Here is a 27941-nt window from a genome sequence, read left to right as displayed (position 1 = left end):
TCTGTTATTATTGATAATTTTATCTGTTTTTTTTTACTTTTGTCATCAAATAAACATACAATATGGTATGCTTGCTTTTGTGAAGGTTTTGACAGTTTGTTTTGGCAAGGTCTGTCATCACGACATGTCCCTGCCTGTTTTCTGTCACTGAGTTTTTCCCATAGTCATTTGTGTAAGTAATGCAAAACAAACCCATCCAGTTCTGACATTTGATTCAGAGATCATAGAGATCAGCCATTACAGCGTCTGTGGAAAGTGGAACATTTAACATACCTAATAACGACAATACACTCACTGTATTATCATTACATAAAGATCCTTTGAACTCAAAAACTGTAGACTTGAAAAGCAATTTTACATAAAATGTAAATGTAGCTAAATGTTTATCATATTACAAACATCACACAGGTGTTGGCATTATACAGATTAGCAAATACACCAATTTTACTTCAAAACCTAAAAACTATATATTGTTTTGAAATGCAAATATGCCCTGTTAATCAACTCCTCACTTATGCTCCTCACACATATACTCACAATACTTTCAATACTTTCAATACTTTCAAACTGTACTAACGACCTTTACACTTTATTTTTAACTTTGAACCCAAGTTAAAGAAAGAATATTTTAAGAGCATATACTTCCAAGAAAGTGCAAAGTACAGAAAGGTGCTTCTCACTGGGTCGCATGATCACTCCTACCAGTTGTTTGTGTACTGTCGACTCACAACGTTGCAATGTGTCATTCTGTTGCTGTTCTTTATTCAGATCTGTAAAGTTCCCATGACAACCACTCTAAATACAATGAAGAAAGAACATGAGAATTGATTACAGCTTCAAATATGTCTTTTGTAAAGAATGTTTATAATGTTGAAACAGGGACACTTATGGATAAGTCTGCAAATGTGCACCACAGTTACTCCACATTCTGCATGGTCTCAGATAATCTCAAAATAGTCCCCGATAATCTCAGAATAGTCTCCACAAGACGATGATATTCTGCAAGCCATCTTTCCTCAGCTCCTTAATTGTGGAAATTCCTTAACTGTGTGCACGCAGCATGGAACTCTATCCACTGACCCCAAGCCAAAGGATATTTTAATGAGCAGCCTCCAAAAAAAGAGGCTTCATTGTCCTAATGGCAGGTTTGGCTTCCGAACAGTGCTCCCTTTCTTTATTGCAACAATCCATGGCTTTTACTCTGCTTCGCTGTGTCCAGTAGGAGCTACACCTGTCCCAGGCCCTAGAGTCTACTGCCTCCTTCACCACGCCATTATTGCTGGGTCCTTCCTCGCACGCCCAGATCGCAAACCTTTAAGAGCTTATAGGACAGCTCCAGAGTCTTCTAGGAAGGCTGTACACTCCTTGAAGACAACCAGTAAAGGTCAGACATTTTATATATTCTTTTTTTAAATCAATGTAATTTTTTTTTTAATTCTTTACCAATGTTACAGTCTAAAATACAGCAACGATTGGAGAAAGCAATCTTTTCATTGACTACAGATGTGAATATTTTATTTATCTAATTGGTTTTCTTTTGCTCTGGGGTAAAAACATAAGTCAGTGATTGTGAGCGAACAGTTTGTGCTGTGGTAAATAGTTCATTGAACTACAACAGCGTACTCGTAAACGTAGACTGAGACCTGTTGCTTTACTAGATTCATTTGATTTATAATGATTAAAATAAATTTATACATGTGATTATCTGAGATGGCCTTTGCTGAATGACATCATACCATACACACTCAGTATCCATGTCATGAAGCCAAACTCTTTCGTCGTGCCTGTTATTGGTGCAAGTGATCCGTTTCAAGGTGTGTAATTTGCGAAACGGAGCTAAACATTGAGAATATATATTTGGCTTTATCAAGGTGCATCCAAGGAGGAACTACACAAGCTTGAGAGTTTTCAGTTGCATTAAACATTCTGGTGATTTCTGGTTTTTTAAGACCATACACACACCTATTCACTGGTATTTACTTTGCCATGGTGACCTTGTGACCTTTCAACATTTAATAGTTGTTGGAGATTGACTTTATGGAAAAGATTTCCATATTTTTAGCATTTTGTGCTCACAGTATAATTTGCATTCTCCTGCAGTTTAATATTCATTGAGGAAAACATTTAATCCATAGCCTATTTGTGTTGTGTTTGATGCTCTATAAGGATTCTATATTTTGAAAAGCATTTAATTATAATACACTGCCCAAGATTTCTTAAAAGACTATAATATCTCTAAAAAGTGAACCACTCCACACAGTAGCTCTAGGATGTACGAGACTTTTCCTTAACTTGTCTTGTAGAATCTGCATTTGTACTGTCTCTATATGGAAATTATGACTCATACCAGGACACTTCTGGCAGTTAACTCAAAACCTGAAAAGCAAGGAGATTTTGGAGGAGATGAAGGCAAGGGAACTAGTCATGACTCATTTGCGTATGTATGTGTGTGTGTGTGTGTGTGTGTGTGTGCCCCTCCTTAATTAAAGCATATAAAAAGGGACCCGCTTTCACCAGTTTGTCATTTTAAACTCAAACCAGGCTAGAAACGCTTTTAGGGTTCGTTCTGTGTGGATTAATACGGGAGCTACCAGACGGGAATGACGTCCGCTGGCTTACAGATGCTGGGCACAGCCCTGGCCATAATTGGCTGGATCATGGTCATTGTGATCTGTGCCCTGCCCATGTGGAGGGTCACAGCCTTTATTGGCCAGAACATCGTGACGGCGCAGACCACATGGGAGGGCATCTGGATGAGCTGTGTGGTGCAGAGCACGGGGCAGATGCAGTGTAAGGTCTACGACTCCTTGCTGGCGCTCAGCTCTGACCTGCAGGCTGCCCGGGCCCTCTGCGTGATCTCCATCTTGCTGGGCTTAGTTGGCATATTCCTGGCTGTCGCCGGCGGCAAGTGCACCAACTGCATCGAGGACGAGAGCAGCAAGGCAAAGGTTGGAATCACGGCAGGTGTGGTCTTCATCCTTTGTGGATTGCTGTGTCTGGTTCCTGTCTGCTGGACTGCCCACTCCATTATCAGTGACTTCTACAACCCCACAGTGATAAGCTCCCAGAAGATGGAGTTGGGGGCCTCTCTGTATATGGGCTGGGCAGCTGCAGGACTGCTGATCATTGGGGGAGGACTGTTGTGTGCTCACTGCCCGCCCCAAGACCACTACAGCACCAAGTATTCTGCAGCCAACTCCTCAGCACCCAAAGGCTACGTGTGAGAACAGCCCAGAGGGAGGCTTGGACTTCATTATATTGTGTGTGTGGCCCATATTTTTGCTGCGTTGTGTCACAAGATGTCAAACAAAGGCAAAGACATAATGATCGAACAACAGAACATTGGTATGACTCTTCAGTGTAACCAAACGATATAACGGTGCATTCAAACTTAATTTTTTCATTTCATTTTAAATGTTATTTCAGCTGTGTAATGTTGAGTTGTGTATTATATATCAACACTTAATTTCAATATTTCTGTTTTGTATTCAGTATATATAATTCATGTCTACAATTTATCATTTTGAAATTTTATGGTTTTACACAAGATATTTTAGTTGTAAATAATGAATATTTTTACAGTAAAATACAACAGGGTTTTTAGTGTACACACATATATAGAAATGCAATTCCTCACCTATTACGGTGGATCTGACAATGTAGACAGTTTGTTCAAAGCTAATACTTTTGTAGTAATGTATTAAAGTGCTGTTGACTAGTCATGAGGAAAATCCCTGAGTTGTGCTCCTTCAGTCAATAATGATTTCAGGTGTGTATTGTGTAATGTCTCATGTATTATTGTGTTCTGTGTATACATCATCAAAGGAATAAATGGATGAAAAAAGAATCAAAATCACTTCATTCACAAGTAACGTTCAACACGGAGCATCACATTAATAAGAACAGCTGACAGTCTACATAATTATAATACATAATGTACATTAGGTATTATAATATACATAATATTGTATATAATAATGTTTATTATAAAATATACATAATTATAATACATAAATTAAAATATAAACTACACTGGGAATAAATCTAAATGGCAGCAGCAAACACAAAATATAATTTGCACTAAATACATTAACAGTTCATACATTTTTGGACATATCAAAACCCTTCCTGAGGTGTTGTCTCTGAGCTTGGTGATCTGTTATATAAGAACTGATTCACTTCTAGAGACAGTAGACTGATACCCAGTGTTCCTTCTAGTGAACTCACTTCCTAGTGAACTCCCAGATCAGATAATCACTATTGCCCTCTGCTGTTCAAGCCAAACCCCCACTATGTTCAAGCCAAACTCTGACCTTTGGACTTGTAAAGAAGAGGTTTGCTATTTTTGAAAATGAGTTAGCCCCAACTTGCTGATTGCCTGTATTGCTAAGCATCTCCTCTGTTCTCCTCTTCAGTGGATTAAACATTCTGACAGGACAAAGTGTAAACAATTCTAGTCAAAGGCAGGAATAGTTACAACATAGTCAAGGGCCTTTAAATATTCTACAACAAAAAACACAAACCATGATTCATCGAGTTTATTTGTGTGCAAAATGATTGAAAAACAATCCTGAGGAAATTGTCGGTAGTTCTAAATATCAAACAGAATAATCCAAACATGTTGTAAATAACCATAAAACATGCAGTGACTATGCTGTGAGAGTTTCGTTTTGGGAAAGATGATTTATCTGGAATGTGTTTACATTTGGTGAGACAGTAAGTCTCTCTATATTTAAGTAGTGAGGTTGTGCTTTGCACAAAAAAAACATTAATTATGGGAAGTCACCATTTTAATACAGAATATTTTGATAAAGTTTTAAATGAACATCCCAATTAGGAATTATGCCACTACTGCTGATACAAACTCTGAGTTTAGTAATTAACTAATTAGTAAGTAATTAACTATTCAGAGTCTATAAACTGGGATTGTTACAGAACACTTCCCCCCTACGAGTCACATGGTATGGCCTGCCGCGTGCAGGGGGGTTCACATTTGTTTGTAGCCACACCCTCCGTGAGAGCACACACCTGCACAAGGTTTTTGATGTTAAGTGTTTGTCTATTTAAACCCCCTCATCGTTGGTCATTGCTATTGTCACCATCAGTGTTTGTGTAGAACGTCCGTATATCGTTAGTGCTAGGGTTATTGTGTGTATAGTCTCTGTTAAATGTTCTAGTCATCGTTGTTAGCGTTAATTGTATTCACGTTCACGTTATGCGTGTGCCACCACTGTCATCTGTGTTTTATGTCATTAAATATTTCACCAAATCGAGGCACTCGGGCCACCGTTACAGAGATATTGTTACAGAAAATGTTGCCTGGATGTTACAGTACCAATGATCTGTCACACCTGGCAATAATCTGTCAAAAAAGATACTCTCATTCAGGCACTCCAAATCATTTCATTATTATCAGTTCACTGTTTAATTAGACCACAATAAAAAAATGGTGACCATAGAGACCACCATACAGAACACCATAGAGACCACCATAGAGATCACAGTTGAGACCATCATAGTGACCACCATAGTTTCTTTTAAGGAAGCTCTAATACTGTGAAAAGATATGGATTAACATTCACATCTACATATTATATAATTGATTCTGTAAAGCTGCTTTGTGGCAATATCGTGTTGTTAACAGCACTGTACAAAACTGGACTGAATTAAACTGATTGTTCTCAGTCATTTTAATGGTAAGTATGTATTAGTAATAGAATATTTTCTTGCTATGGGGGAAAATGAGCCTTTTTATGGTGTGAATTATAAGGCCCTTCTGCAATGAGCCAAAAGTTCTCTTTATAAAAATTAGTTTGTAAGATCGGCGACCTTGAGGTGTTTGGTTTCTGTTTGTAAGATCGGCACCCTGCATGTGTTTGGTTTCAAGCTTAGGTCATTCAAGCTTTGTTTGTGATGTACACAAAGTCCTCCAGGAGTATGAGGGTGTCAGGATCAAATAGCACCATCTTGTCTGGGAACATTCAGAGATATACCGTTCCTACAAGAAGAGCCTTCAGCCTATAAATACCACCACCTCTCAGAAGAACGTTCTCTATGCAATTGTTTTGTGCGGTTGAATGTCAAAGAATGGCATCTCAAGGAGTTCAGATTCTGGGCATCTTTATATCACTGATGGGCTGTCTGGGTGTGATGGTAGCGTGTGGCCTGCCCATGTGGAGGGTGACGGCCTTCATCGGCGCCAACATTGTGACAGCACAGATCATCTGGGAGGGCATCTGGATGAGCTGTGTGGTGCAGAGCACGGGGCAGATGCAGTGCAAGATCTACGATACCGTGCTGGCACTGAGCTCTGACCTGCAGGCCGCCCGGGCCCTGGTCATCATATCCATTTTGTTTGGGGTCTTCGGGGTGGTGGTGTCTGTTGCTGGTGGGAAGTGCACGGACTGCATCGAGGATACGCGCACCAAGGCCAAGGCAAGCATCACAGCCGGAGTGCTCTTCATCATCGCCGGTGTGTTGTGTCTGATCCCCGTGTCGTGGACAGCCCATTCTATCATCTCAGACTTCTACAACCCCATGCTGTCGGAGTCGCAGCGGCGGGAGCTGGGGGCATCTCTTTACATTGGCTGGGGTGCGGCGGTCATGCTGCTGCTTGGTGGGGGTCTTCTCTGTTGGAACTGCCCTCCCAAAGAGCAGCGCATCTACAACCCTAAGTTCTCTCCTGTGAGATCCACCATCTCATCCAGGGAATATGTCTGAGAGAGAGAGAGAGAGAGAGAGAGAGACAGACGCACAGAGAGAGGGAGAGAGAGAGAGAGAGAGAGAGAGAGTGGGGGGCCGAGAGAGAGAGAGAGAGAGGGGAATATCCTTACACCACTGACTTTCAACTGACATATTAGGAGGAAAAGTCTGAATTGCTATACATGCATGGTTTGTGTTGTTTAGGTTTATTTGCTTTGATTTTGGTTAAAACACTGAAGTGGGTGTTTCGTTGGACCAGTGAGTTTTCCAAATGAATTGCATCCTTCAGCCTTATGTGTTGTTTCAAACACTGATTTCATGTGCCTTTCCCCCACTGCACATGTTTAAGAATGCAGACATGAACCCTGCCACTCTTTAGCCAAGGGTTCTTCACAAAGATGACTGCATGGGAGGAAATGTAAAAAAACAAAGGTATTATTGTCTTGAGAGCTCTGACTGACTCTGACAGACTCAGTTGTGTCTGCACAGTGGTGTGGCTCGAGTGTTTTGGAACTGTTTGGTCATTAGTTCAGAAATATTTGGTTGCATATTTTACATGTTCTGAAGGGACTGTATAAGTGACCTCCCCGTCTTAGATCAGATGATCTATCATGTAGTGCGACAAGGCTGGGTATACTGGGCTTGGATGCAGAAGAAAAAAACACAATTATCCCATAAAAGCGCAGTAATTGCACTTTCAAAAACATTTTTAAGAATTAGTGCCTTTTTATGTAAAGACAATTTATGCTATGCTGTGCTATCTATTTGTATTCCAAGTAGTCTATTCAAAATAATCTTTCTAAAAGAAAGATTGTCTATAAACTTTCTTTTTCACTTTTTTCAGTTTATTAATTTGTTTAGAAAGTTCTGAGGGAAATCTTTTAGAGTATTCATTTAAAGACGTCTCTGCAAGTAACTGCTGTACCAAAGACAGTAGACCATTGGAGAAAACACAGCTTTCATTGGCTTGAGTTTCTAAACCTGTTTTCTGTTTGTTACAACTGTAAACTCTGATCAGGGAGTCAGTGCTTGGAACCAAACTGTCCAAACCAGTTCCTAAACCCAGGAACTGTTTGCAAGAGCAACAGTTGTTTAGCCAAAGGCAATGATTTTTGTGCCATTGGCTATATCTAAGATCATTCTAAATATGCTTTTGTAAAAATAAACACCAAAGCTGTAATGTAAATGTAAATGTAAATGTAAAAATTAATGTTTGTAAAAATCTATTTTGTAAAAATAAATATTAAATGTTTTCAAGAGATGACAGACAGAAATATGTTTATTAACATAGACCAAAACATTTCAACTAATAATTTAACTAATTTCAACTAACTAATTTCTTTTTGCATCTCTGGTCTCTCAAAAGATAAAGGTGATTACACCATAAGGGTCACTTTCAGGTGTTTACTTCATAATATTCCATTTTGGTTCAAGCTGTGCTTGCGTGGGTGCGTGCATCTGTGCGTGCGTGCGTGTGGGGTGGGGGGGTATGAGTGTTGTTATTTTGTATCTTTTTAATTGTTTTATTTATTTATTTTCTATTCTCTATAAAACTCTTATTCATTTGTATATTAATAATGCAATTACATATACTGTATTGCTTTGAAAACATTTCTCTCTCACATTTCCGGCATTTAGCTGATGCGTTTGTCCAAAGCAACTTACAATTATGACTGAATACATCTTCTGCAATTGAGGGTTGATGGTCTTGCTCAGGGTCCCAACAGTGGCAACCTGGTGGAGGTGGGTAACAGGTCATTTAACCTGTTATGCCAATAAAGCACATTTGATTTTATGTATTTTATATATATATATATATATATATATATATATATATATATATATATATATATATATATATATATATATATATAGAGAGAGAGAGAGAGAGAGAGAGAGAGAGAGAGAGAGAGAGAGAGAGAGAGAGAGAGATTAAAAATTGTAGTTGCCAGTTGTTGCTATGGCAACAATGAAATTAAGAACCTCAAAGAAAAAGAACTGATCTACACTCTTGGAATTTTTGAAGCCTCCTTGGCATGAATGTTATGATTTAATCATCTACTTTTTCAAATATAATCTAGTTCCTCCCCCAGCAAATTCCTTTGCTTAGGTTATGAGGTACCTCTGTCCAAAACATCCTGTTTCTATGGAAACATTGTGTACTTCACTACTTCACTACTATCTATCTATCTATCTATCTATCTATCTATCTATCTATCTATCTATCTATCTATCTATCTATCTATCTATCTATCTATCTATCTATCTATCTATCTATCTATCTATCTATCTATATCAGTTGCATACCTGATTATATTTTAATGCTAACCCAAGGGCAATGGCACCAAACCTCTGTTTGTCTGCACTGTTTCACTGTTTCAGGCTATAAGGAAGCAAACCTGTTTCTCCTCTGATGTGTATTAAAAAGTACTACAGTCCACTGAGAGTACTGAGAATTTGTAGAATCTCGCTTTTCTGGAAGAGCCAGATACTTCTTGTCACATGACTCCTGCCTGCGAGACTCCTTAGCAAACAGGCTGTCATTTCCTGCCTGTCTCTCATACCTGTCCACGTTACTTTGTGAGGAACTGCGTCGCTGCATTGCCGTTGGATTTTGGTTCAAAGGCTTCGCGATGGGGCGGATAGCCAAGGAGGTGTCAGGCCAGACCTTGTGCTTCATTGGCCTAGTTGGTCTGTGTCTCTGTTGTGGTCTCCCCATGTGGCGAACAACCTACTACATCGGTGCCAACATCGTTACGGGCCAGATCGTGTGGGATGGCCTGTGGATGAAATGTGTCATGCAGAGCACTGGTCAGATGCAATGCAAAATCAATTCTTCCATCATGTCCCTGACGCAGGACCTGCAGGCAGCCCAGGCCCTCATCGTCATCGCCATCATCGTCGCCTTCGTCGGCGTTCTCATGACCTTCATCGGCGGGCGCTGCAGCAGCTGTCTGAAGGATGAGTCTACCATGGCCAAACTGGTCATCCTGGGTGGGGTGCTGTGTCTCGTGGCCGCCATCATCTGTATAATTCCAGTCTCCTGGTCTGCAGCCTACACCATCTCTGATTACTTTAACGTCCTCATACCCAACTCTGACAAGAGAGAGCTCGGTGGCTGCATCTACATCGGATGGGGAACCGCCGCCATTCTTATCATTGGAGGCATCCTGCTCTGTTCATCGTGTCCACCACAAGAGGATGTGTACCCGAAAAACACAGGCATGTATCCCTACCAGAGCCCCATGATGAGACCAGCAGGCCCGTATGTGCCTGTCAGGACATACTCACCCAGTGTTGCCTACACAGGAAACTATATACAAAACAAACCTCATGCAGCCACTTACTCTGCAGTGCCGAGACAATATTTATAGGCAAAAAAACTTAACAACTGGACTCCTGTTTCTTTGCAATGATGTTCCTTGCCTTGTTTTGAATGATATATCTGTCATCAGCTGCAAATTTGAACTTGATTATATCTGTAAAGTAGTCAGCATTCAGGTTGCACAAAGATGTTTTGCTGTGGTGTTGTGTACATTGCTGATCTTAAAACCTGTTTAGTAGATTTTATTACTTTATTTTCAGTATACTTAAGTACTGTCAGTAGGCGAAACAGTTGGTTTGTACATTTTGCTTAATCAATGCTCTCCAGTTACCGTACTGGACTGCTTCTCATTGTTGATAAATGGAAAATGTGTTGTAATGGGGGAAGTTATTAACTTTCCCAAGCCAGAGGAATTGATTGTCAATAAAGATATTTTTATATCACAACAACACATGTGTATTTTACTTTCTGTCACATGACAGTTCAGCCACACCTGTTCAACCATCAGGTTGAAAGTTTCATGTTGTCACAGTCTCTGGTGCTCAGTAAAGTGCTGAAGTTTAAAATTAACAAAAGCCAGAACTTAAGTTGGGTTATTTTGATCTTCTGTTTTTGGACTGTAGCAGTGCCATAAGCAGAACTGCATATATGAGTGATAGTGAATTTTTATTTCAGAATTCCTGTCACCTTTCAGTCATAATCTCCTTTTATACTAATAATCTGAAACCCTTACACTAATATTGCGGGCACCTAATTTTCCTTCATTTTATCACTACTGATATCCTAAATATGTTCAATAAATGGCCTAAATAAATCAAGTGAATATTATTCTTTACAAATATCAATTTCCTTTACAAGGTTGAGTTAATTGAGTCTTGTCTGTTGTTCACTCAAACAGCAACTTATTCTCTATGAAGAACATTTACTTACAAAAAAAAACAGGTTTTATTGAAACAGCAAATAAAAAAACCAGGTTAGAAGTTTAAAATCATGAAGCTAGATGAAAGTGCTAGTCAAACATATGCTTAGAGGGACTTTCCTGATTGGTCATTGGTTCTTTTGGTTCTCAACAACTTTTGCTTGCTTTCAAATGATGTGCATCTCATCGAAACTCTTTGTCTATCAATGCTGCTGAGGAATCTAGCTAGTCCTGAAACCAACCCTGTGCACTGGTTTCAGTAGAGACATATGGGGAGTGTTGACTCCACCCATCTAAAAGAGTCTTATAACTTGGACAGTGAAGGACCTTCATCACTTTACCTGTACAGCAGAACTAAAGCAAGTGGCAGCTTCCCTGCCAGCAAGCACTCAGAAGAAACACAATGGTGTCCATGTGTCGGCAGATGCTGGGGTTCACCCTAGCCATTGTTGGCTTCCTGGGAACTACCGTGACTTGTGGTCTTCCCATGTGGAAGGTAACAGCATTCATTGGGGCTAACATCGTCACAGCACAGATCATCTGGGAGGGCCTGTGGATGACCTGTGTTATGCAGAGCACGGGCCAGATGCAGTGTAAGATCTACGACTCCATGCTGGCACTCCCCCGGGACCTGCAGGCGGCCCGAGCACTGATCATCATCTCCATTGTGGTGGCTTTGTTAGGGATCATCCTTGGAATCGGTGGGGGAAAGTGCACCAACTTCGTGGAGAATGAGAGCACCAAGATCAAGGTAGCCATTGCCAGCGGTGCCATCTTCATCGTGGCTGGGGTCTTGTGTCTTATCCCTGTGTGCTGGTCGGCCCAGACCATCATCATGGACTTCTACAACCCGCTGCTGACCAGTGCACAGAAGAGGGAGTTGGGTGCCTCGCTCTACATCGGCTGGGGTGCCGCGGTGCTGTTGATCCTGGGTGGAGCTCTGCTCTGCAGCTCCTGCCCTCCTCAAGACGAGAAGATGCCCGTCTACAAGTACTCGCAGCCGCGCTCCACCGCCACCAGCCGAGCCTACGTCTGAAAGGACAGCCACAGAGCAAAGACTGGGGACTAGTTTATTAAAACGTTCTACTTTGAAATCTTTCTTCCTGTTCCACTGGTTCTTCTAAGAAGTAGGAAAGGGGCGGCAGTAGTGCTGTGAAGACAAGACCTTCTGAGATGCGCGAAGGCGAGTGGAGTGAAAGCTCTGCGCATGGACGAGAGCTGCATATTTGCAATGATTATAAGGACAGTTTTGTCTTACATAAATTGTCTTAAGGAAATGTACACAAACGAATGTAAGAATGTGAAATGATTGCACTGTGTGATTAAGTATAAACAGTACTTTAATATATTAATAACTGGTTTACACAACTTGTAAAATAGATGTGCTTTTTTCCTTTTGTTATTTATAGTTATAGTAAAAGTTAAAAAAAATATTGTCTAACTGAACTATCTTTGATGTAATTTAAAATAAAGTTTCTTAAGCATTGGTTGCTCAGTGGTAGAATTCTTGCCTGCAATGCGAGTGACCCTGGCCAACGCAACTGGTGGTGTTCTTCAGTCAGGGAGTGTTAGCTCAGTGGTTAAGGTACTAGTAATTGAAAGGTTGCCTGTTCAAGCCCCACCACTATCAAGTTGCTACTGTTGGGCCCCTGAGTAAAGCTCTAAACTCTCAAGTTGTGTTCAGCCATAATTGTAAGGTGCCTTGAACAAAAGTGTCAGATTAATGTTAACAGAAATCATGGTTTCAGTTTGATTTGTGCTAAATAAGTCTGAATGTGTCCTGTCAAAGACCATTGTTGCAGTAGGCTTACTGTAATGAAAAAGGCTTTTGATTTCTGTAGTAAAAAGAACAATAAAATGTTTAGTATCCTCGCTGAAAGATAACTCAGAAGATATCTAGGGGCAGTAGTTACGATATGTGTTAAGGCTTTAAAATGTGTCACCATGGGAGGATTTTCTAAAGCTTCTTTTCTGAGTGCAATTACCCATCAAATTCATAAAAATGCAAGAAAAGCACCAGTTTGACATGTGATTCCTGAATGAACGGAAGACCATGGAAACTCATGGGCAAAGACAATTAGCCATCAATTAGGGCAAAGATTCAAGCAAATGTGACTCAGACTCTCTGGGGACTGAAGTCACAGAGTTGCTGTATGCACACCAACAGGTTTGGGAGGTTTGTTGTCAGGTTGGTATGACAACAATGGTAGTTTTGGTTTGCAAATATACGTGAGGAAAAAAAGGTATTGCTACAAACTTGAATCTTGTGATTTTTTTTCATGATTAAATACTGTATGAAAAGACACACTTGACATGATAGATTATTATTGGACTAGGTGGGTCATGAGCCTATTTAGGGTGACTCACAACAAATATCTACTTAGTGCACTCACAAATTAAAAGTGATAAATACACTGGTATTTAATACAAAACTCGATGGTTATTACTCAGATACAGTGATAAATTCAGAGATATGTTTTACTTTAAGCAGCAGATTTAAGGACTCAAATCCTGGAAAACTTGAAACAGTTTATCACATGGAAAAAAATTGTCATTGTTTCTGTGTGGCTACTGTATATTAGTCAGGGTTTTTAAACTTTTAAACTTTTAATTGTAACCGGTGAGTGGTTAGGAGGTGGATGCACATGTGGAGAAGAGAATGCAGAGTTAGAAGCGTAGTCACAGTCCAGGGTCAGTTTATTCACAAAACAGCGACTAGACTTACAATGAACAGCCCTGAAACATGGCAAACACAGGGTTTAAATCCTGAATCTAGTGAACACTAAACAAGACACAGGTGCCAACCTTAAGTGCTAGAGAAAGCCATGGAGGTATAGAGTTTAGAACAGTTACTATGGAGATTAACACATAATTGTTGATGGTTTACATGTTTTGACTGGATTTGTTTGTGTGATACATGTTTTTGTGCATGTTCCCAAACCAGTTGGCTATTGATGCGTAGAGCTCCGAGGTCAGCTGTCAGAATACTATCGATGGCCACCTTTTAAAAGCAGGAAATAGCTTTTGCACCTGCTGTTCTTGTTTTACCAGAAACAGAACACATAAGAATGCCTTTGTTTCCAATAGTTGGGATATCAGGTTTCAATGACAGCACTGTAAAATATACCGAGGGAAAACATAGCCCCACCTTCGTTTAAGGGGAAACGCAACCCCTACCCTCAGCCCCACACAGAACACACCTACTTCTTATGCACGTCTAAAACAGCTCCACTGCCTGTATTTTCTCTTTTGTACTTGAGGAAGAGAGCAGCTCGATTTTGAGCGTTAGCCATAGCTGATGCAGGAATGGTGTCAATAAGAATCTGGTTGTTGGGCTGCATCCTGGCCCTAATTGGCTGGGTTGGCATGATCATCGTCTGCACCCTGCCTATGTGGAAGGTGACAGTTTTCATCAGCTACAACACCGGGGTGGTGCATTTTATGTGGGAAGGGTTGTGGATGAGCTGCATGGGGCTGAAGCACACAGGGCAGATGCAGTGTAAGGTCTACGACTCCAAGCTGGCGCTCAGCACAGACCTGCAGGCCGCACAGGCCCTGGTGGTCGTGTCCCTGTTGGTTGGTCTTATTGGACTCTGTATCACTTTCATTGCCGGGAAGTGCACCAACTTCATCACGGTGGAGAGCAGCAAGTGCAGGATGATGCTGGGGGCAGGCGTGCTGCTGGTCATCTCCGGCATTCTGTGCCTCATCCCTGTCTCATGGTCCGCGAGCACGGTCATTCAAGATTTCTACAACCCTGTGATGGTTGACGCACAGAGACGGGAGCTGGGGGCTTCGCTCTACATCGGCTGGGGGGCGGGGCTTCTGATGATACTGGGAGGGGCTCTTCTCTGCACCTCCTGCCCCCCAAGGGACGACCAAGGACCGTTTCTTAAGTACCAACCGCTGAAGAAGCCCAGTTTTATATTATACAGCACCACCTCTGAGGTCTGACACAGCTACATCCAAGACTTACATCTAAAAACATGTGAAAGACATTCTCCTGTGGGTGTGTTTGCTAATGAAAACACATTCTGATGCACTGAGATATGCAGTGAAGATTACTTATGCGCAACTTCTTGGCTTGAAGCTTTTTTGTGTTTTTTCAAACACTGTCCCCTATTATATATCTGTGTTTGTAAGACCTTCATTGACTGTATTAAGAATATGTGTGTACAATAACTTTAATATATATGCAACTGTAAATGTTCACTGTGAATAGCCAGGAGCTGTTTTATATTTGTCCATTAACTTCCAGTATGACAATAAAATCTGAGTCATTGTTTCACGACCTTGTCATTCCTGGGATGCTGGTTTCCTCCCATAAGGTCAAGACACAACAAACAAACAGTTTGCCAAGGAACCTCTGAGGCCTCGCAGCTAGAACAACCACACCTCCCACATACCACGGGACCTGCTGGTTTGAGCCAAAACAAATAAAAACAAGAACAGAAAACAGAATTTTCCTGAATTTTTAAAATTTTGGCCTATTTGAAGATTCTTCTGTACTCGTCTCCTTGTTTACAAGGCTCAGATCAAATCGAAAGGTTCCCACACTAAAACACTCATATTCTGAGGTGTCTTCTTCTCTTTATCTAACTAGGAGTCTCACTTTTCTCTTTCAAAACAGAATTTAATACAATTACACTATAATTTAGGCATTGTTTTCAAAGACCGCAGATTGGTTCCAGGATTCAAAATGGTGTATTGTAATGCATATGAATTTTTCAACTTTGAAAATCTGGACCATCAAGTTAAATGGTCACAAAAGTATGATAGAAACATCTACATTTGCATTTAGCAGATGCTCTAATCCAGAGAGACTTACAAAATTGCTTTGTCATTTACTCATAGAATCCATCCTAGTACAGTACAGTAGGTTAGAGTCCAATATACCAACGATCTAGAATACTGTAGAATACAGGGATCACTGCTGATGACTAGAAGTACAAAATACATGAGGTCTCTCAAACAATGATAAGTGTAATAAACAATAAATAATAGAGTTTGTTACACAACATCAGTGTAATAAACAATACCATACAATAAGTATTAGTTTTTTTTAGTCAGTATAGGAGCAGGGTCAGTGGTCATATAAATATTCCACGAATAGATGGGTCTTCAGTCTGTGTTTGAGGACTGCAAGGGACTCTGCTGTCCAGACAGCAAGCGGGAGTTCATTCCACCATCTGGGAGCCAGGACAGAAAATAGTCTCGATGCTTGTCTTCAGTGAGACTTGAAGCATGGTATTTCAAGCCTAGCCGTACATGAGGTTCTAAGTACTCGAGGTACGGATCGGGCTTTGACCATTGACCTCATGTATGAAGAGGCTGGTCCATTTTTGGCTTTGTAGGCAAGCATCAAGGTTTTAAATCTGATGCGTGCAGCTACTGGAAGCCAATGAATGGAGCGCAGCAGTGGAGTAACGTGTGAACTTCAGAAGATTGAAGACCAATTGTGCTGCTGCATTCTGGACAAGTTGTAGAGGTCTGATGGCTCTTAGAGGAAGACCAGCAAGTAGCGAGTTGCAGTAGTATAGCTTTGAGGTCATAAGAGACTGCACAAGCACCTGGGTAACTTCCTGCTAGAGAAAGGGCCAAATCCTTCGTATGTTACAAAGGAGGAATATGCAAGACTGGGTTAGATTAGAGACATGAGTTGAGAACAATAACTGGTTGTCCAAAGTTCTGCCCAGGCTACGGGCAGCTTCAGATGGTGATACCAGGGAGTTCTTGAAGGAAACTGTGAGGTCATGGTAAGGGTTGGGAGCACCTGGGATCAACAGAAGATCGGTTTTACTGGTACTGGGGTTGAGCTTCAAGTGGTGGGCTGTCATCCATGACGCGATGTCAGTCAAGCATGCTGAGATACATCTGGAGACCTGTGTGTCTGAGGGTGGAAAAGAAAGAACTAATTGAGTGTCATCGGCATAGCATTGGTAGGAGAAACCATGAGAAGATATTAAATCACCAAGAGAACGAGTATACAAAGAAACGAGAAGGGGGCCCAATACTGAGCCCTGTGGAACACCAGTGGAGAGTCTACACGGTTTGGATGTGGATCCTCTCCATGTCACCTGATAGGACCGTCCATCCAGATAGGACTGAAACCATTTCCATGCAGAGCCAGTCACACCAAGCCTGGAAAGAACAAAGAGGAGAATGTTGTGGTAATTTTTTATCTGTTGTTAAAAATTCTCACTTTTATTCAGAATCAGTTTCTTTACGTGAGTGTTCTACTTAAATAATGGCTCAGCAAACTTTAATGTGTCCAACACAGTTTTTTTTTACACTGAGCTGGGACAGGTTGTCTTAAATGTATAGAACCTGCGCTGATGTACAACAAGAAATTAATGCAATGCCCAGAGTGTTTGAGATATCCTGCTTTGTGCAGTACTGCCATCTAGTGATGGAACCTTCTTAACTCTGAGCTGCAAAGCAAGAGAGCTGAGATGCTTGGTTATAACTTTCAACTTAAAAAGCCAAAGTTGGCCCATCATGGCCATGCTAATCTCTGAACGCCCTCCTCTTCAGGCCCACCCATGGCTCGGCAGGTCCTGGGCATCACACTGGCCATGTGATTGGCCTGGCCGGCACCATCATCATCTGCGCGCTGCCCATGTGGAAGGTCACCGGCTTCATCGGCACCAACATTGTGGTGGCACAGGTCTTCTGGGAGGGCCTGTGGATGATGTACATGTATGAGCGCACAGGCCAGATGCAGTGCAAGTGGTACGACGTGCTGCTGGACCTGGAGTGAAGGACCTTCATCACTTTACCTGTACAGCAGAACTAAAGCGAGTGGCAGCTTCCTTGCCAGCAAGCACTCAGAAGAAACACAATGGTGTCCATGTGTCGGCAGATGCTGGGGTTTACCCTAGCCAATGTTGGCTTCCTGGGAACTACCGTGACTTGTGGTCTTCCCATGTGGAAGGTAACCCAGTGGTTATTACTCAGATACTGGTGCAGTGATAAATACAGTGAACCCAGTGGTTATTACTCAGATACTGGGGCAGTGATAAATACAGTGAACCCAGTGGTTATTACTCAGATACTGGGGCAGTGATAAATACACTGGTATTTAATACTCCACTTGATGATTATTACTCAGATACAGTGATGAATACAGAGATATTCATTGGCTTATTTTTTTACTTTAAGTGGCAGGTTTAAGGACTCAAAAATCCTGGAAAATGTGAACCAGTTTATCAACTGGAAAAAGCATTTATTGCTTCTGTGTGGCTACTGCATAAAGCCTAGTCAGAGTTTTATACATGTAATAATAATTTTTTTAATTGTCTTTTTTTTAATAACCACTGGGTTGAGTAATAAATACTGGTGTATTTATCCCTGCTCCTGTATCTGAGTAATTTATATTAGTCCATCCTTTGGAATATATTCAGGGATAACATTCCTGTCAATCGTATGCCTGAGAGAGTATAGAACAGTTACTATGGAGATTAACACATAACTGTTGATAGTTTACATATTTTGACTGGATTTGTTTGTGTGATACACATGTTTTTGTGCATGTTCCCAAACCAGTTGGCTATTGATGCGTAGAGCTCTGAGGTCAGCTGTCAGAGTAACATCGCTGGCCACCTTTTTAAATATGAGAAATAGCTTTTGCACCTGCTGTTCTTGTTTTACCAGAAAGAGAACACCAAAGAGGTAAAACGGCCCCGGGCTGCGATCCCAGCTGTGGTGGATGGCACATGGATTGTGATCCCATGCAAAAGCAATGCTGAATGCAAGGCATTTTGCTTCCAGCAGATGTGATTTCAGATTGGTTACAGCTTTCAATCACAGCACTGTAAAACAGAGCACGGAACGGAGGGGAAATGCAGCCCCACCTTTGCTGTCCCAGGTACAAAGAATCCTGAAAGGCAGGTATTCATTGGCTGGCCAAAACCTTCCTGCACAACAGTACACACCTCCTTCTTACACACGTTAAAAACAGTTCAGCTGCCTCTATTTTCCATTTTGCACTTGAGGAAGGGAGCAGCTCGATTTTGAGCGTTGACCGCAACTGATGCAGGAATGGCTTCCATGAGTATCCAGTTGTTGGGCTGCATCCTGGCCCTGATTGGCTGGGTCGGCGTGATCATCGTCTGCGCCTTGCCCATGTGGAGGGTGACGGCCTTCATCGGCTCCAACATCGTGACGGCGCAGATCATCTGGGAGGGCATCTGGATGAGCTGTGTGGTGCAGAGCACGGGGCAGATGCAGTGTAAGGTCTACGACTCCATGCTGGCGCTCAGCACAGACCTGCAGGCCGCACGGGCCCTGGTGGTCGTGTCCCTGTTGGTTGGTCTTATTGGGCTCTGTATCACTTTCGTTGCTGGGAAGTGCACCAACTTCATCACGGTGGAGAGCAGCAAGAACAGGACGATGCTGGGGGCAGGCGTGCTGCTGGTCATCTCCGGCATCCTGTGCCTCATCCCTGTCTCATGGTCCGCCAGCACGGTCATTCGAGATTTCTACAACCCCGTGATGGTTGACGCACAGAGACGGGAGCTGGGGGCTTCGCTCTACATCGGCTGGGGGGCGGGGCTTCTGATGATACTGGGAGGGGCTCTTCTCTGTAGCTCCTGCCCCCCAAGCGACAACCAAGGATCGTCTCTCAAGTACCAACCGGTGAAGAAGCCCAGTTCTATATTAAGCCATACAGCACCACCTCTGAGGTCTGGCACACCTACATCCAAGACTTACATCTAAAAACATGTGAAAGACATTCTCTTGTGGGTGTGTTTGCTAATGAAAACACATTCTGATGTACTGAGATATGCAGTGAAGATTACTTATGCGCAACTTCTTGGGTTGAAGCTTTTTTGTGTTTTTTCAAACACTGTCCCCTATTATATATCTGTGTTCGTAAGACTTTCATTGACTGTAATAAGAATATGTGTGTACAATAACTTTAATAAATGCTCACTGTGAATAGCCAAGAGCTGTCTTATATTTGTCCATTAACTTCCAGTATGACAATAAAATCTGAGTCTTTGTTTCACGACCTTGTCATTCCTGGGATGCTGGTTTCCTCCCATAAGGTCAAGACACAACAAAAAACCAGTTTGCCAAGGAACCTCTGAGGCCTCGCAGCTAGAACACCCACACCTCCCACATACCACGGGACCTGAATGATGGGGGAGGGGGCTGGTTTGAACCAAAACAAACAAAAACAAGAACAGAAACCAGAATTTTCCTGAATTTTTAAAATTTTGGCCTATTTGAAGATTCTTCTGTACTCGTCTCCTCGTTTACAAGGCTCAGATCAAATCGAAAGGTTCCCACACTAAAACACTCATATTCTGAGGTGTCTTCTTCTCTTTATCTAACTAGGAGTCTCACTTTTCTCTTTCAAAACAGAATTTAATACAATTACACTATAATTTAGGCATTGTTTTCAAAGACCGCAGATTGGTTCCAGGATTCAGAATGGTGTATTGTTATGCATATGAACGTTTCAACTTTGAAAATCTGGGCCATCAAGTTAAATGGTCACAAAAGCATAATAGAAATATGGTAATTTTTTATTGGTCTTTATGCCATTACACTGAAACCATTTCCATGCAGAGCCAGTCACACCAAGCCTGGAGAGAACAGAGAGGAGAATGTTGTGGTAATTTTTTATCTGTTAAAAATTCTCACTTTTATTCAGAATCAGTTTCTTTACGTGAGTGTTCTACTTAAATAATGGCTCAGCAAACTTTAATGTGTCCAACACAGTTTTTTTTTACACTGAGCTGGGACAGGTTGTCTTAAATGTATAGAACCTGCGCTGATGTACAACAAGAAATTAATGCAATGCCCAGAGTGTTTGAGATATCCTGCTTTGTGCAGTACTGCCATCTAGTGATGGAACCTTCTTAACTCTGAGCTGCAAAGCAAGAGAGCTGAGATGCTTGGTTATAACTTTCAACTTAAAAAGCCAAAGTTGGCCCATCATGGCCATGCTAATCTCTGAACGCCCTCCTCTCCAGGCCCACCCATGGCTCGGCAGGTCCTGGGCATCACACTGGCCATGATTGGCCTGGCCGGCACCATCATCATCTGCGCGCTGCCCATGTGGAAGGTCACCGCCTTCATCGGCACCAACATTGTGGTGGCACAGGTCTTCTGGGAGGGCCTGTGGATGACGTGCGTGTATGAGCGCACAGGCCAGATGCAGTGCAAGTTGTACGACGCGCTGCTGGACCTGGAGCCAGCACTGCAAGCGTCCCGCGGCCTGGTGGTGGCCACCATGGCGCTCGCCTGCCTGGCGTTCCTCATCTTCCTGCTCGGGGCCGACTGCACCAACTGCCTGAGTGACCCACGGGCCAAGGCCCGGATCGTGGTCGCCTCTGGCATCACGTTCATGCTCGCGGGCCTCAGCGCCGCTGCGCCAGTGTCCTGGACAGCCGACTCCATCATCAGGGACTTCCACAACCCTGTCGTTCATGAGGCACTGAAGAGGGAGATGGGAGCTGCCATCTATGTGGGCTGGGTGACGGCAGGCTTCCTGTTTGTGGGCGGTGCTGTCCTCTGCACCACCTGCCCACCCGAGAGGAGCAACCATTCTCCCAGGTACACAAGCACCCAAAGCAGCTATGCGTTGATGAACTACGTGTGAGGTTGGGGAATGATGGTAACTAGGCAACACAAAGCTGTTATTGGGTAACCAAGGAGCAAGGTTGTGTTTAGCAAGTTCCCCTATGTCACATGATTGTCACTCTACAGTGTCAAACCTTTCAGATGGATGCTAAAAAGTAGGAAAGAAAATGCTCCGGTGTCAAACATATTTTATGGTTTTGGAATTAGTGACAATAAAAGAATGGTCTGAAATGATACCCTTTGGAAGTCTTTAGGAGGTACGATTTTGGCCATGTCAATAGCTCCAAAGTAAATTATTTGGCCATTACAAATCCCAAAGCCATTTAAAACTTTGTTACATGATGAATAAAAATGTTTTTGAGGTTTAAAACTGAAGTACGATTTAAATAAGGATCACATTCCTACAACGTATATTAAGCACAACTGGAAGGGCTACAATACTGATTGTTAAAATAATCTGGCTTTTATCGACACAATTCTAGCATTTATCCATACTTCAAAAATGATTTTAGTCAATTCAGAATCTGTCTCTACAAATAACATAGAATGCTTATAACTTTACTTTAGATAATGTATTCCGTTTGTGTCTGTGTTCTACTGTTCCTATTTGAATAAAATTTGGTTACATTTTTCATGTTTGGTGATGCCCAAGTTTCAACTGAGTTATTGTGTCTTACAAAGACTCCTTCACAGCACAAGACAGGAGGTTGGTGAATTCAGACAATGAGCTCATTGTCTGGGCCTCGGAGTGGAAAGGAAAGGAAAAAAAGAATCAAAAGCAATAATGAGATGTTGTAAAGCCGAGCTGCAGCAGGCCTGACGCTGCCATGGGGAGGCTCCGCGGCCCCCACGCCCAGCTCTGGAATCTAGAGCGGTTGGTTTCCTCCCCGTGGTTATACAGCGGCTGTGCTGCGTGGCTCAGCTGGAGCAGAGCATGGACGACAGGCTTGAGTGGGCTTTCTTCGGGCTGGCCTTCGCAGGCTGGCTGTGTGCCATCTTCACCAGGTTTCTGCCTATGTGGAACGTGTATGGAACCATGGACAATGTCACGGATGCTCTCCCCTTGTACTGGGACGGTGTCTGGCTGAACTGGCAGGAAGCCAGCACCGGGAACCTTCACTGTAGCTTCTACCAGTCGCTGCTGTTCCTCGCTGCGAGCTTCCGATCCTGGAAAGCCCTGATCCTCGCCTCGATCGGGACGGGAGTCTTTCCCGTGGTGGGTTTCCTGGCAGGCATGGCCAAGTTCCCCCAGCAGGTTCAAGTCAAGGGAGCGGCTGGGTTGACCTTTCTCCTGTCGGGGCTGTTGCTCCTGTTGGTGGTAGCCTGGACCACACACGCCACAAACAGTGATCTGGACTCCAACGCACCCCTGACCAAGGAGTGGGGGGCAGCTTTATACTGTGGGTGGACTGGAACTGTGCTGTTGCTTGTCGGAGGAGGAGCTCTGAGCACACTGTGCTGTGCAGCACTGCAAGAGCGACGAGAACAAACACGACCAGCACAAACGGCAGAGCCAGATACAGATGATCCACTCTTCGCTATACACAGGGCTGCCTTCATACCCAGCCCATACCAGCACACTACCAGACCAATTTGAAATAAGTGAACTTCACCTCTTGTGGAATTAACACCACTGTAGACTCTTAAGGGATCCACTGAAAATGGAAAGTAAAACTATGCTTGAAACAATACATATTGCTTATGGCTGTAAGGTTAAAATATTAGATGTAACTTAAGACTCAAGGTGGGACATTTTCCTTGTATGTTACACTTTTCTCCATGGTGCTATAGCCAACGTGAGTATGCACAAACTGTGGTTCTCAAGCAGTCAGTTCATTTACAGCAATTTGCTTACACTTTTTATCCAAAGCAACCTACAATTATGTCTGAATACAACTTGAATGATTGAGGGTTAAGGGCCTTGCTCAGGGTTAACCCTAACCTTGGCAACTTGGCAAAGGTGGGGCTTGAACTGGCAACCTTCCATTTACAAGGCAAGTATCTTAACCACTGAGCCAAAGCCTTTTTTTTACTGATGTGTTAAAGAAGCATAGAAGCAAGAGAAGTGGACCACGTTTCATGTTTTATTTGCACTTTTTTCCCCCCAAAAACATGCCAATTTTGCACTTTACCTTAGTAGCAGAACTTGCATTGCTAAGAGTTAGATATGGTGGCACACATTTAAAGATAGACAAAATATGTTCTCATCATTACCCAAGGTAATCATTATCTACAATGTCATTTCAAATGCACTCATATTTATTTCAGTAAATCAGTCCACTGCCTATCATGCAGTTGACCATGCAAATCACTTAAATTTTCACAGAAAATAAACCCTTCTTTGTGATTTCAGTTGGATTATTCCTTGGAAAAACTACATCCTTTTCCACTCAAGCTTTTTGTACAGCTTGAAACGGACAGAAGTAGAAGCACCTGCAAGCTAGAAACTTCAGCAAATGTTGCTGGACGTGCTGTTATATTTTACGTGATACAAACTAACAAACACATTTCAATACAGAATAAAAGCAAAAAGACTTTAAGCGGTAGAGTTAGTGTGGTGGGCAAGTCGCTTGCAGGCAGTCAGCTGGGCTTACTCGAGTCTCTCGTCCCCTTCTTCCACATCCTTCAGGCTGAGCACCTCCACAGATCCTTTGCCTTTTGTTTCGCAGCGGATCAGCTCATCAAGCTCCCGAAAACAGCCTGGATCTATCAGGCAGACCTACGGGAGCAAGAGCGTGCATTTCAGACACACTGGAGGAAAACAAACTACTCTGTATAACGCTGATGCTACATACTGGGTCATTCCAGCAAGTTTCTCCAATACTTTTGTATCAATACCTTTTATATTAAAACACCAGCATGAACGAGAAAGTAAAAATGAACAAAAATCACACACACAACTCATGTTAACAGCATGATCTTGTAGAGCCGAAGACTCTTACCATTTCCAGCTGCTCGTCGAAGTCTTCGCTCTCCACCACCTTTAAAAGAGGTCTGAGTTTCTCCTTCAGCCTCTTCCCATCCTTGGCCGGCAGGACGAATCGAAGCCGCATATGAGCTCTCTGAATCTGTATGGACTCCTTTAGTTGCCTGATCACGTCAAGTGCCTAACAGGGCAAAAGAACACAATGGCTACCTGCTGTTACACCACCACTAATAATAAAAGAATGTATTATTATTAGGCCTGGGAAATGTCATTATTGCACAATAACACTGTCATTATCACAATATGAAACATGTAGCATAGTGATTATAATGTAATATTTAAACATGCATGACTGTATTAGGTCCAAGTCTCAATGTGTCTTAGGGCTTCCACAGCTGTAGCTAAAGCTCAATACCAAACATTTAGAGTTGTGCAATCATTAGGCGTCTCCTGTCCCAAAATGTCTCCTCACCCAATTTATTTTCTCGATGTCAGCAACCATACAGTGCTAGGACCTTACTCATAAATGTTTGTAATTACACAATTTAACATACATATATCTCTTGTAGCACAAATCTTACAATCTTGTGATAACATTTTAGGCCACATTGCCACCTCCTAGCTTGTATTCAACTGTTCTTCTGAAACAGACTGAAGACCACTGTTACTGTATCACTGTACAGTACTCTGTACTGAAGGTAGGAAACCAACAGGTGGAGCTACAGTGCAGTGATCTGTCGTCAGACGGTTCTGCATGTGTAATGCAGCACTGCCTCTTGACTCACACAGAGGTAGCGTGTGTAAAACCAGCCCGTTCTCATTTGGGGTGTCCTTTCAGCTCTCTACAGAGCCAACACGGTCATTCTACTAACCTGTTGTTTTGTGCTCTTATTGGCTTTAACAGAGTAGTGAATATCCTTCATGGCTCTCTCTATTAGGCTGACAGTGTACGGGCGCTTTGTTTCTGGATTCACACATTTCTCTGCCACGATCGTGGCAATGTCACGGAACATCTGCTCCAGCTGAGTCTGTCGCTCCTTATCAGACACCTGAAGTTCTCCCTTGGCTAAAATCTGAAAGAAAAGAGAAACCATTCAAAAACAGCACTAGTAACATCTTGCATAAAGCTAAGAGCTGAGGGCAGAATGTGACATCTCTGAACTAGATGAAAAGTAAAGAACACACATGTATTAACTTAAAATGACCCTTTAACAGTTATCAACTGTTACATTACAGGAGGTATAGACTATTATGAAACACTATACTCCATACATGTATGTAAACAACCGTTCAAGAATACCCCGTCACTCCCCTAAATGCTCAGCTTACCTACCTGTTTGCAAATATCAGTTAAGTCATCTGTCCCAAAGGATTTGGACAGATCGTCTTTTTTTGCAACTTGGCCCTTTGACACATTTGTAAACACCGTATGTGTCTGAAGTACTTCATCAAGGTCTTTCTCCCTAAGACAGTGAAAAAAAACGTCAAAGTAGCTGCGGAGTTATTCGTACAATAAGGAGATATTTCACAACATAGAATTCTTGTCCGTAACGGTTTAAGCTCTATGTAACATGAAAATTCATCAAAGACGTAGGAAACCACCCTGTTATCCTGAGAACTAGCCTCACAGCAGCTAGCCAGCTATTTATGTAATAACAGAATCTACTAAAACTGCAACTGTGGTGACACAAACACAACAGTGTAAAATTAATACACTGTAATATTAGTTATCCAGCTGTCTTGCTTTAAAAAGCACCGCTAGTGATTTGTCTTATCTATGCGGCCAAAGCAAACTTACCAGCTAGCCGTTAGCTTAGCTTAGCTAGCTTTAGTCAACTATTGTCAACAACAGCAAACAGCAGGAAATACTTACGCCCCCGATCTCCAGCTCATTACTTTATTCTTGTAACATGCTATTTCAAATCGTTTCCCTCCCTTTTTCATTCTAACGACGGCCACGTTCGTCAGCCGAATTTGATTTGTGGGTGTAAATATCGACATTTTGTATGTGTCAATAAACTTGCCAGCCCCGTCTGTTTTCCAAGCCTCTCCTCTCCTCTTAACGGAACATCGCTGGTACTACCGCCCTCTTGTGGACTGGAGTTTGGAGAACGAGCTCAGTTATTTCTAAATATTTATTCTTTATTTGAATTCCCCCCAAAATATAAAAATGGACAGTGTATACAACACATATGATTACTCCGATCAACATGTATGGTTTAACTCTGAATTTAATTTGAATTTAACTGGCATGTGTAAAAGAATGTGTCAATGCATTAATTTAATAAATTAAATTCTAGGTTTCTAAAAGAGCCATAACTTGTTAACTGTAGGTTATTCATAATGCTGACTTGTTAATTACTAGGGAAACCCTTGTTTAAATTCAATACAAACTGTATTGTTCTTGCCCTTGAGCTCTTTGCGGAAATATTATTATTATTATAATAAAAATATAATAATTATTATTATAAAATAGAATAATATAATAAAAAATATTTATAACACAGGGTGTCTGAGATGAAAAACCCGTTGTACCGTTTAAATGCTTGCATAACCCCGACCTTTTGCCCCTTTGAGATTTATTTCATGTACACGCAGTGGTACACTTGACCTGCTTTAAGACCCATGAGCGCACAAAACACAGTCGGGACTTCATGGGTTCGTCTACTGCCAGAATGTGGGGGTATTCTTTTTAAAATAACATCTAAAAATATATTAAATGCTATATTTGAAAGCAGAGTTTATACTTATTTTATAATATATAAATATATATAATTGTATTTTCCATATTTAAATGTTTTACGACATATTCTTTTTTGAATATAGCGAAATTTAACAATATTGCACCCCTCTTACGGATTGGATCGCTCTGGTGTTATAGATTGATTCTATGACGTCAGGTTTCCGCATTGTACGTTTCGGTTGTCAGAGTGAGAAGGTAAGCGGAACTAAAACAGGTTAAGATAAGTTACGTTAAGTAGCGTTGAGAGGTTTATTTGCTTGTTCTTTGAACGCCAGTAGTATGTTAAAATCACAGCTTGGATGTGTACGTGTGTGTTTTCGGGCGATTGCTAACATGTCATTTCAGATTTTCTCTCGAGCCCATCGACGGTGTAACGACAGTCTTACCGGCAGAACTCTCGTGCGAAATTAACTAGGTTAGGTTAGCTAACTAAACATTAACTAATTAATAAGTTACATAATTATTGATAAACTAACTAATTAATTAGTTCGCTGACTAGGTTAGCTAACTAAAGCCGTTCCAGCTGCGTCTGTCGCTAACAGAGCGCACGAGCTGTGACTGAGCCAGCTGTTTGGTCGCGTGCAGGCTCGCCGGTCGCCGGTCATCGAGCTCGCTCGCGCTGCCCGGCCCGAGGTCGTTCGATCAGGCTCGCGGTGTTTGGCCTTAGTTAGCTTTGGTAGCCATCGGAGTACCCGGCGTGTCGAGTGAAAAAGGAGAACCATGTAAACAGGCT

General features: G+C 42.0%; 9 protein-coding genes across 9 annotated transcripts; 8 read left to right on the top strand and 1 right to left on the bottom strand.

Annotated features, from left to right (window-relative positions):
• Nucleotides 1–1296: 1296 nt before the first annotated feature.
• On the top strand, nucleotides 1297–19894 carry LOC113590269 (claudin-4-like). The gene is made up of 3 exons (XM_027030319.2): nucleotides 1297–1384; nucleotides 17481–17880; nucleotides 18600–19894. Exon 3 carries the CDS (start codon nucleotides 18987–18989, stop codon nucleotides 19662–19664), a length of 678 nt encoding a protein of 225 aa, XP_026886120.1. The 5' UTR covers nucleotides 1297–1384; nucleotides 17481–17880; nucleotides 18600–18986; the 3' UTR covers nucleotides 19665–19894.
• On the top strand, nucleotides 1298–3828 carry cldna (claudin a). The gene is made up of 2 exons (XM_027030326.2): nucleotides 1298–1384; nucleotides 2490–3828. Exon 2 carries the CDS (start codon nucleotides 2601–2603, stop codon nucleotides 3222–3224), a length of 624 nt encoding a protein of 207 aa, XP_026886127.2. The 5' UTR covers nucleotides 1298–1384; nucleotides 2490–2600; the 3' UTR covers nucleotides 3225–3828.
• On the top strand, nucleotides 1345–21581 carry cldnj (claudin j). The gene is made up of 2 exons (XM_027030327.2): nucleotides 1345–1384; nucleotides 20930–21581. The coding sequence occupies exon 2, from the start codon at nucleotides 20938–20940 to the stop codon at nucleotides 21556–21558; it is 621 nt and encodes a 206-aa protein (XP_026886128.1). The 5' UTR covers nucleotides 1345–1384; nucleotides 20930–20937; the 3' UTR covers nucleotides 21559–21581.
• Nucleotides 6010–6771, top strand: LOC113590270 (claudin-4-like). Its single transcript, XM_027030322.2, has one exon. The coding sequence runs from the start codon at nucleotides 6055–6057 to the stop codon at nucleotides 6718–6720; it is 666 nt and encodes a 221-aa protein (XP_026886123.1). The 5' UTR covers nucleotides 6010–6054; the 3' UTR covers nucleotides 6721–6771.
• Nucleotides 8998–10432, top strand: cldnf (claudin f). The gene has a single exon (XM_027030318.2). It carries the CDS (start codon nucleotides 9336–9338, stop codon nucleotides 10074–10076), a length of 741 nt encoding a protein of 246 aa, XP_026886119.2. The 5' UTR covers nucleotides 8998–9335; the 3' UTR covers nucleotides 10077–10432.
• On the top strand, nucleotides 11302–12326 carry cldne (claudin e). The gene has a single exon (XM_027030325.2). It carries the CDS (start codon nucleotides 11350–11352, stop codon nucleotides 11980–11982), a length of 633 nt encoding a protein of 210 aa, XP_026886126.1. The 5' UTR covers nucleotides 11302–11349; the 3' UTR covers nucleotides 11983–12326.
• On the top strand, nucleotides 14164–15258 carry LOC113590272 (claudin-like protein ZF-A89). Its single transcript, XM_027030324.2, has one exon. It carries the CDS (start codon nucleotides 14253–14255, stop codon nucleotides 14898–14900), a length of 648 nt encoding a protein of 215 aa, XP_026886125.2. The 5' UTR covers nucleotides 14164–14252; the 3' UTR covers nucleotides 14901–15258.
• Nucleotides 21563–23464, top strand: LOC113590271 (claudin-4-like). The gene has a single exon (XM_027030323.2). The coding sequence runs from the start codon at nucleotides 22474–22476 to the stop codon at nucleotides 23134–23136; it is 663 nt and encodes a 220-aa protein (XP_026886124.1). The 5' UTR covers nucleotides 21563–22473; the 3' UTR covers nucleotides 23137–23464.
• A 141-nt stretch (nucleotides 23465–23605) lies between these two features.
• On the bottom strand, nucleotides 23606–26506 carry sbds (SBDS ribosome maturation factor). The gene is made up of 5 exons (XM_027030317.2): nucleotides 26339–26506; nucleotides 25799–25928; nucleotides 25338–25538; nucleotides 24482–24646; nucleotides 23606–24258 (listed from the first exon to the last, which is right to left on the bottom strand). The coding sequence occupies exons 1-5, from the start codon at nucleotides 26464–26466 to the stop codon at nucleotides 24130–24132; spliced, it is 753 nt and encodes a 250-aa protein (XP_026886118.1). The 5' UTR covers nucleotides 26467–26506; the 3' UTR covers nucleotides 23606–24129.
• Between the last annotated feature and the right edge of the window lie 1435 nt (nucleotides 26507–27941).

The sequence above is a fragment of the Electrophorus electricus genome, chromosome 7 (assembly GCF_013358815.1).
Source record: "Electrophorus electricus isolate fEleEle1 chromosome 7, fEleEle1.pri, whole genome shotgun sequence".
In the NCBI taxonomy this organism is placed as follows: domain Eukaryota; kingdom Metazoa; phylum Chordata; class Actinopteri; order Gymnotiformes; family Gymnotidae; genus Electrophorus; species Electrophorus electricus.
The sequence above is the reverse complement of the archived record's forward strand: the minus strand, read 5'-3'. Positions and strand labels throughout refer to the sequence as shown.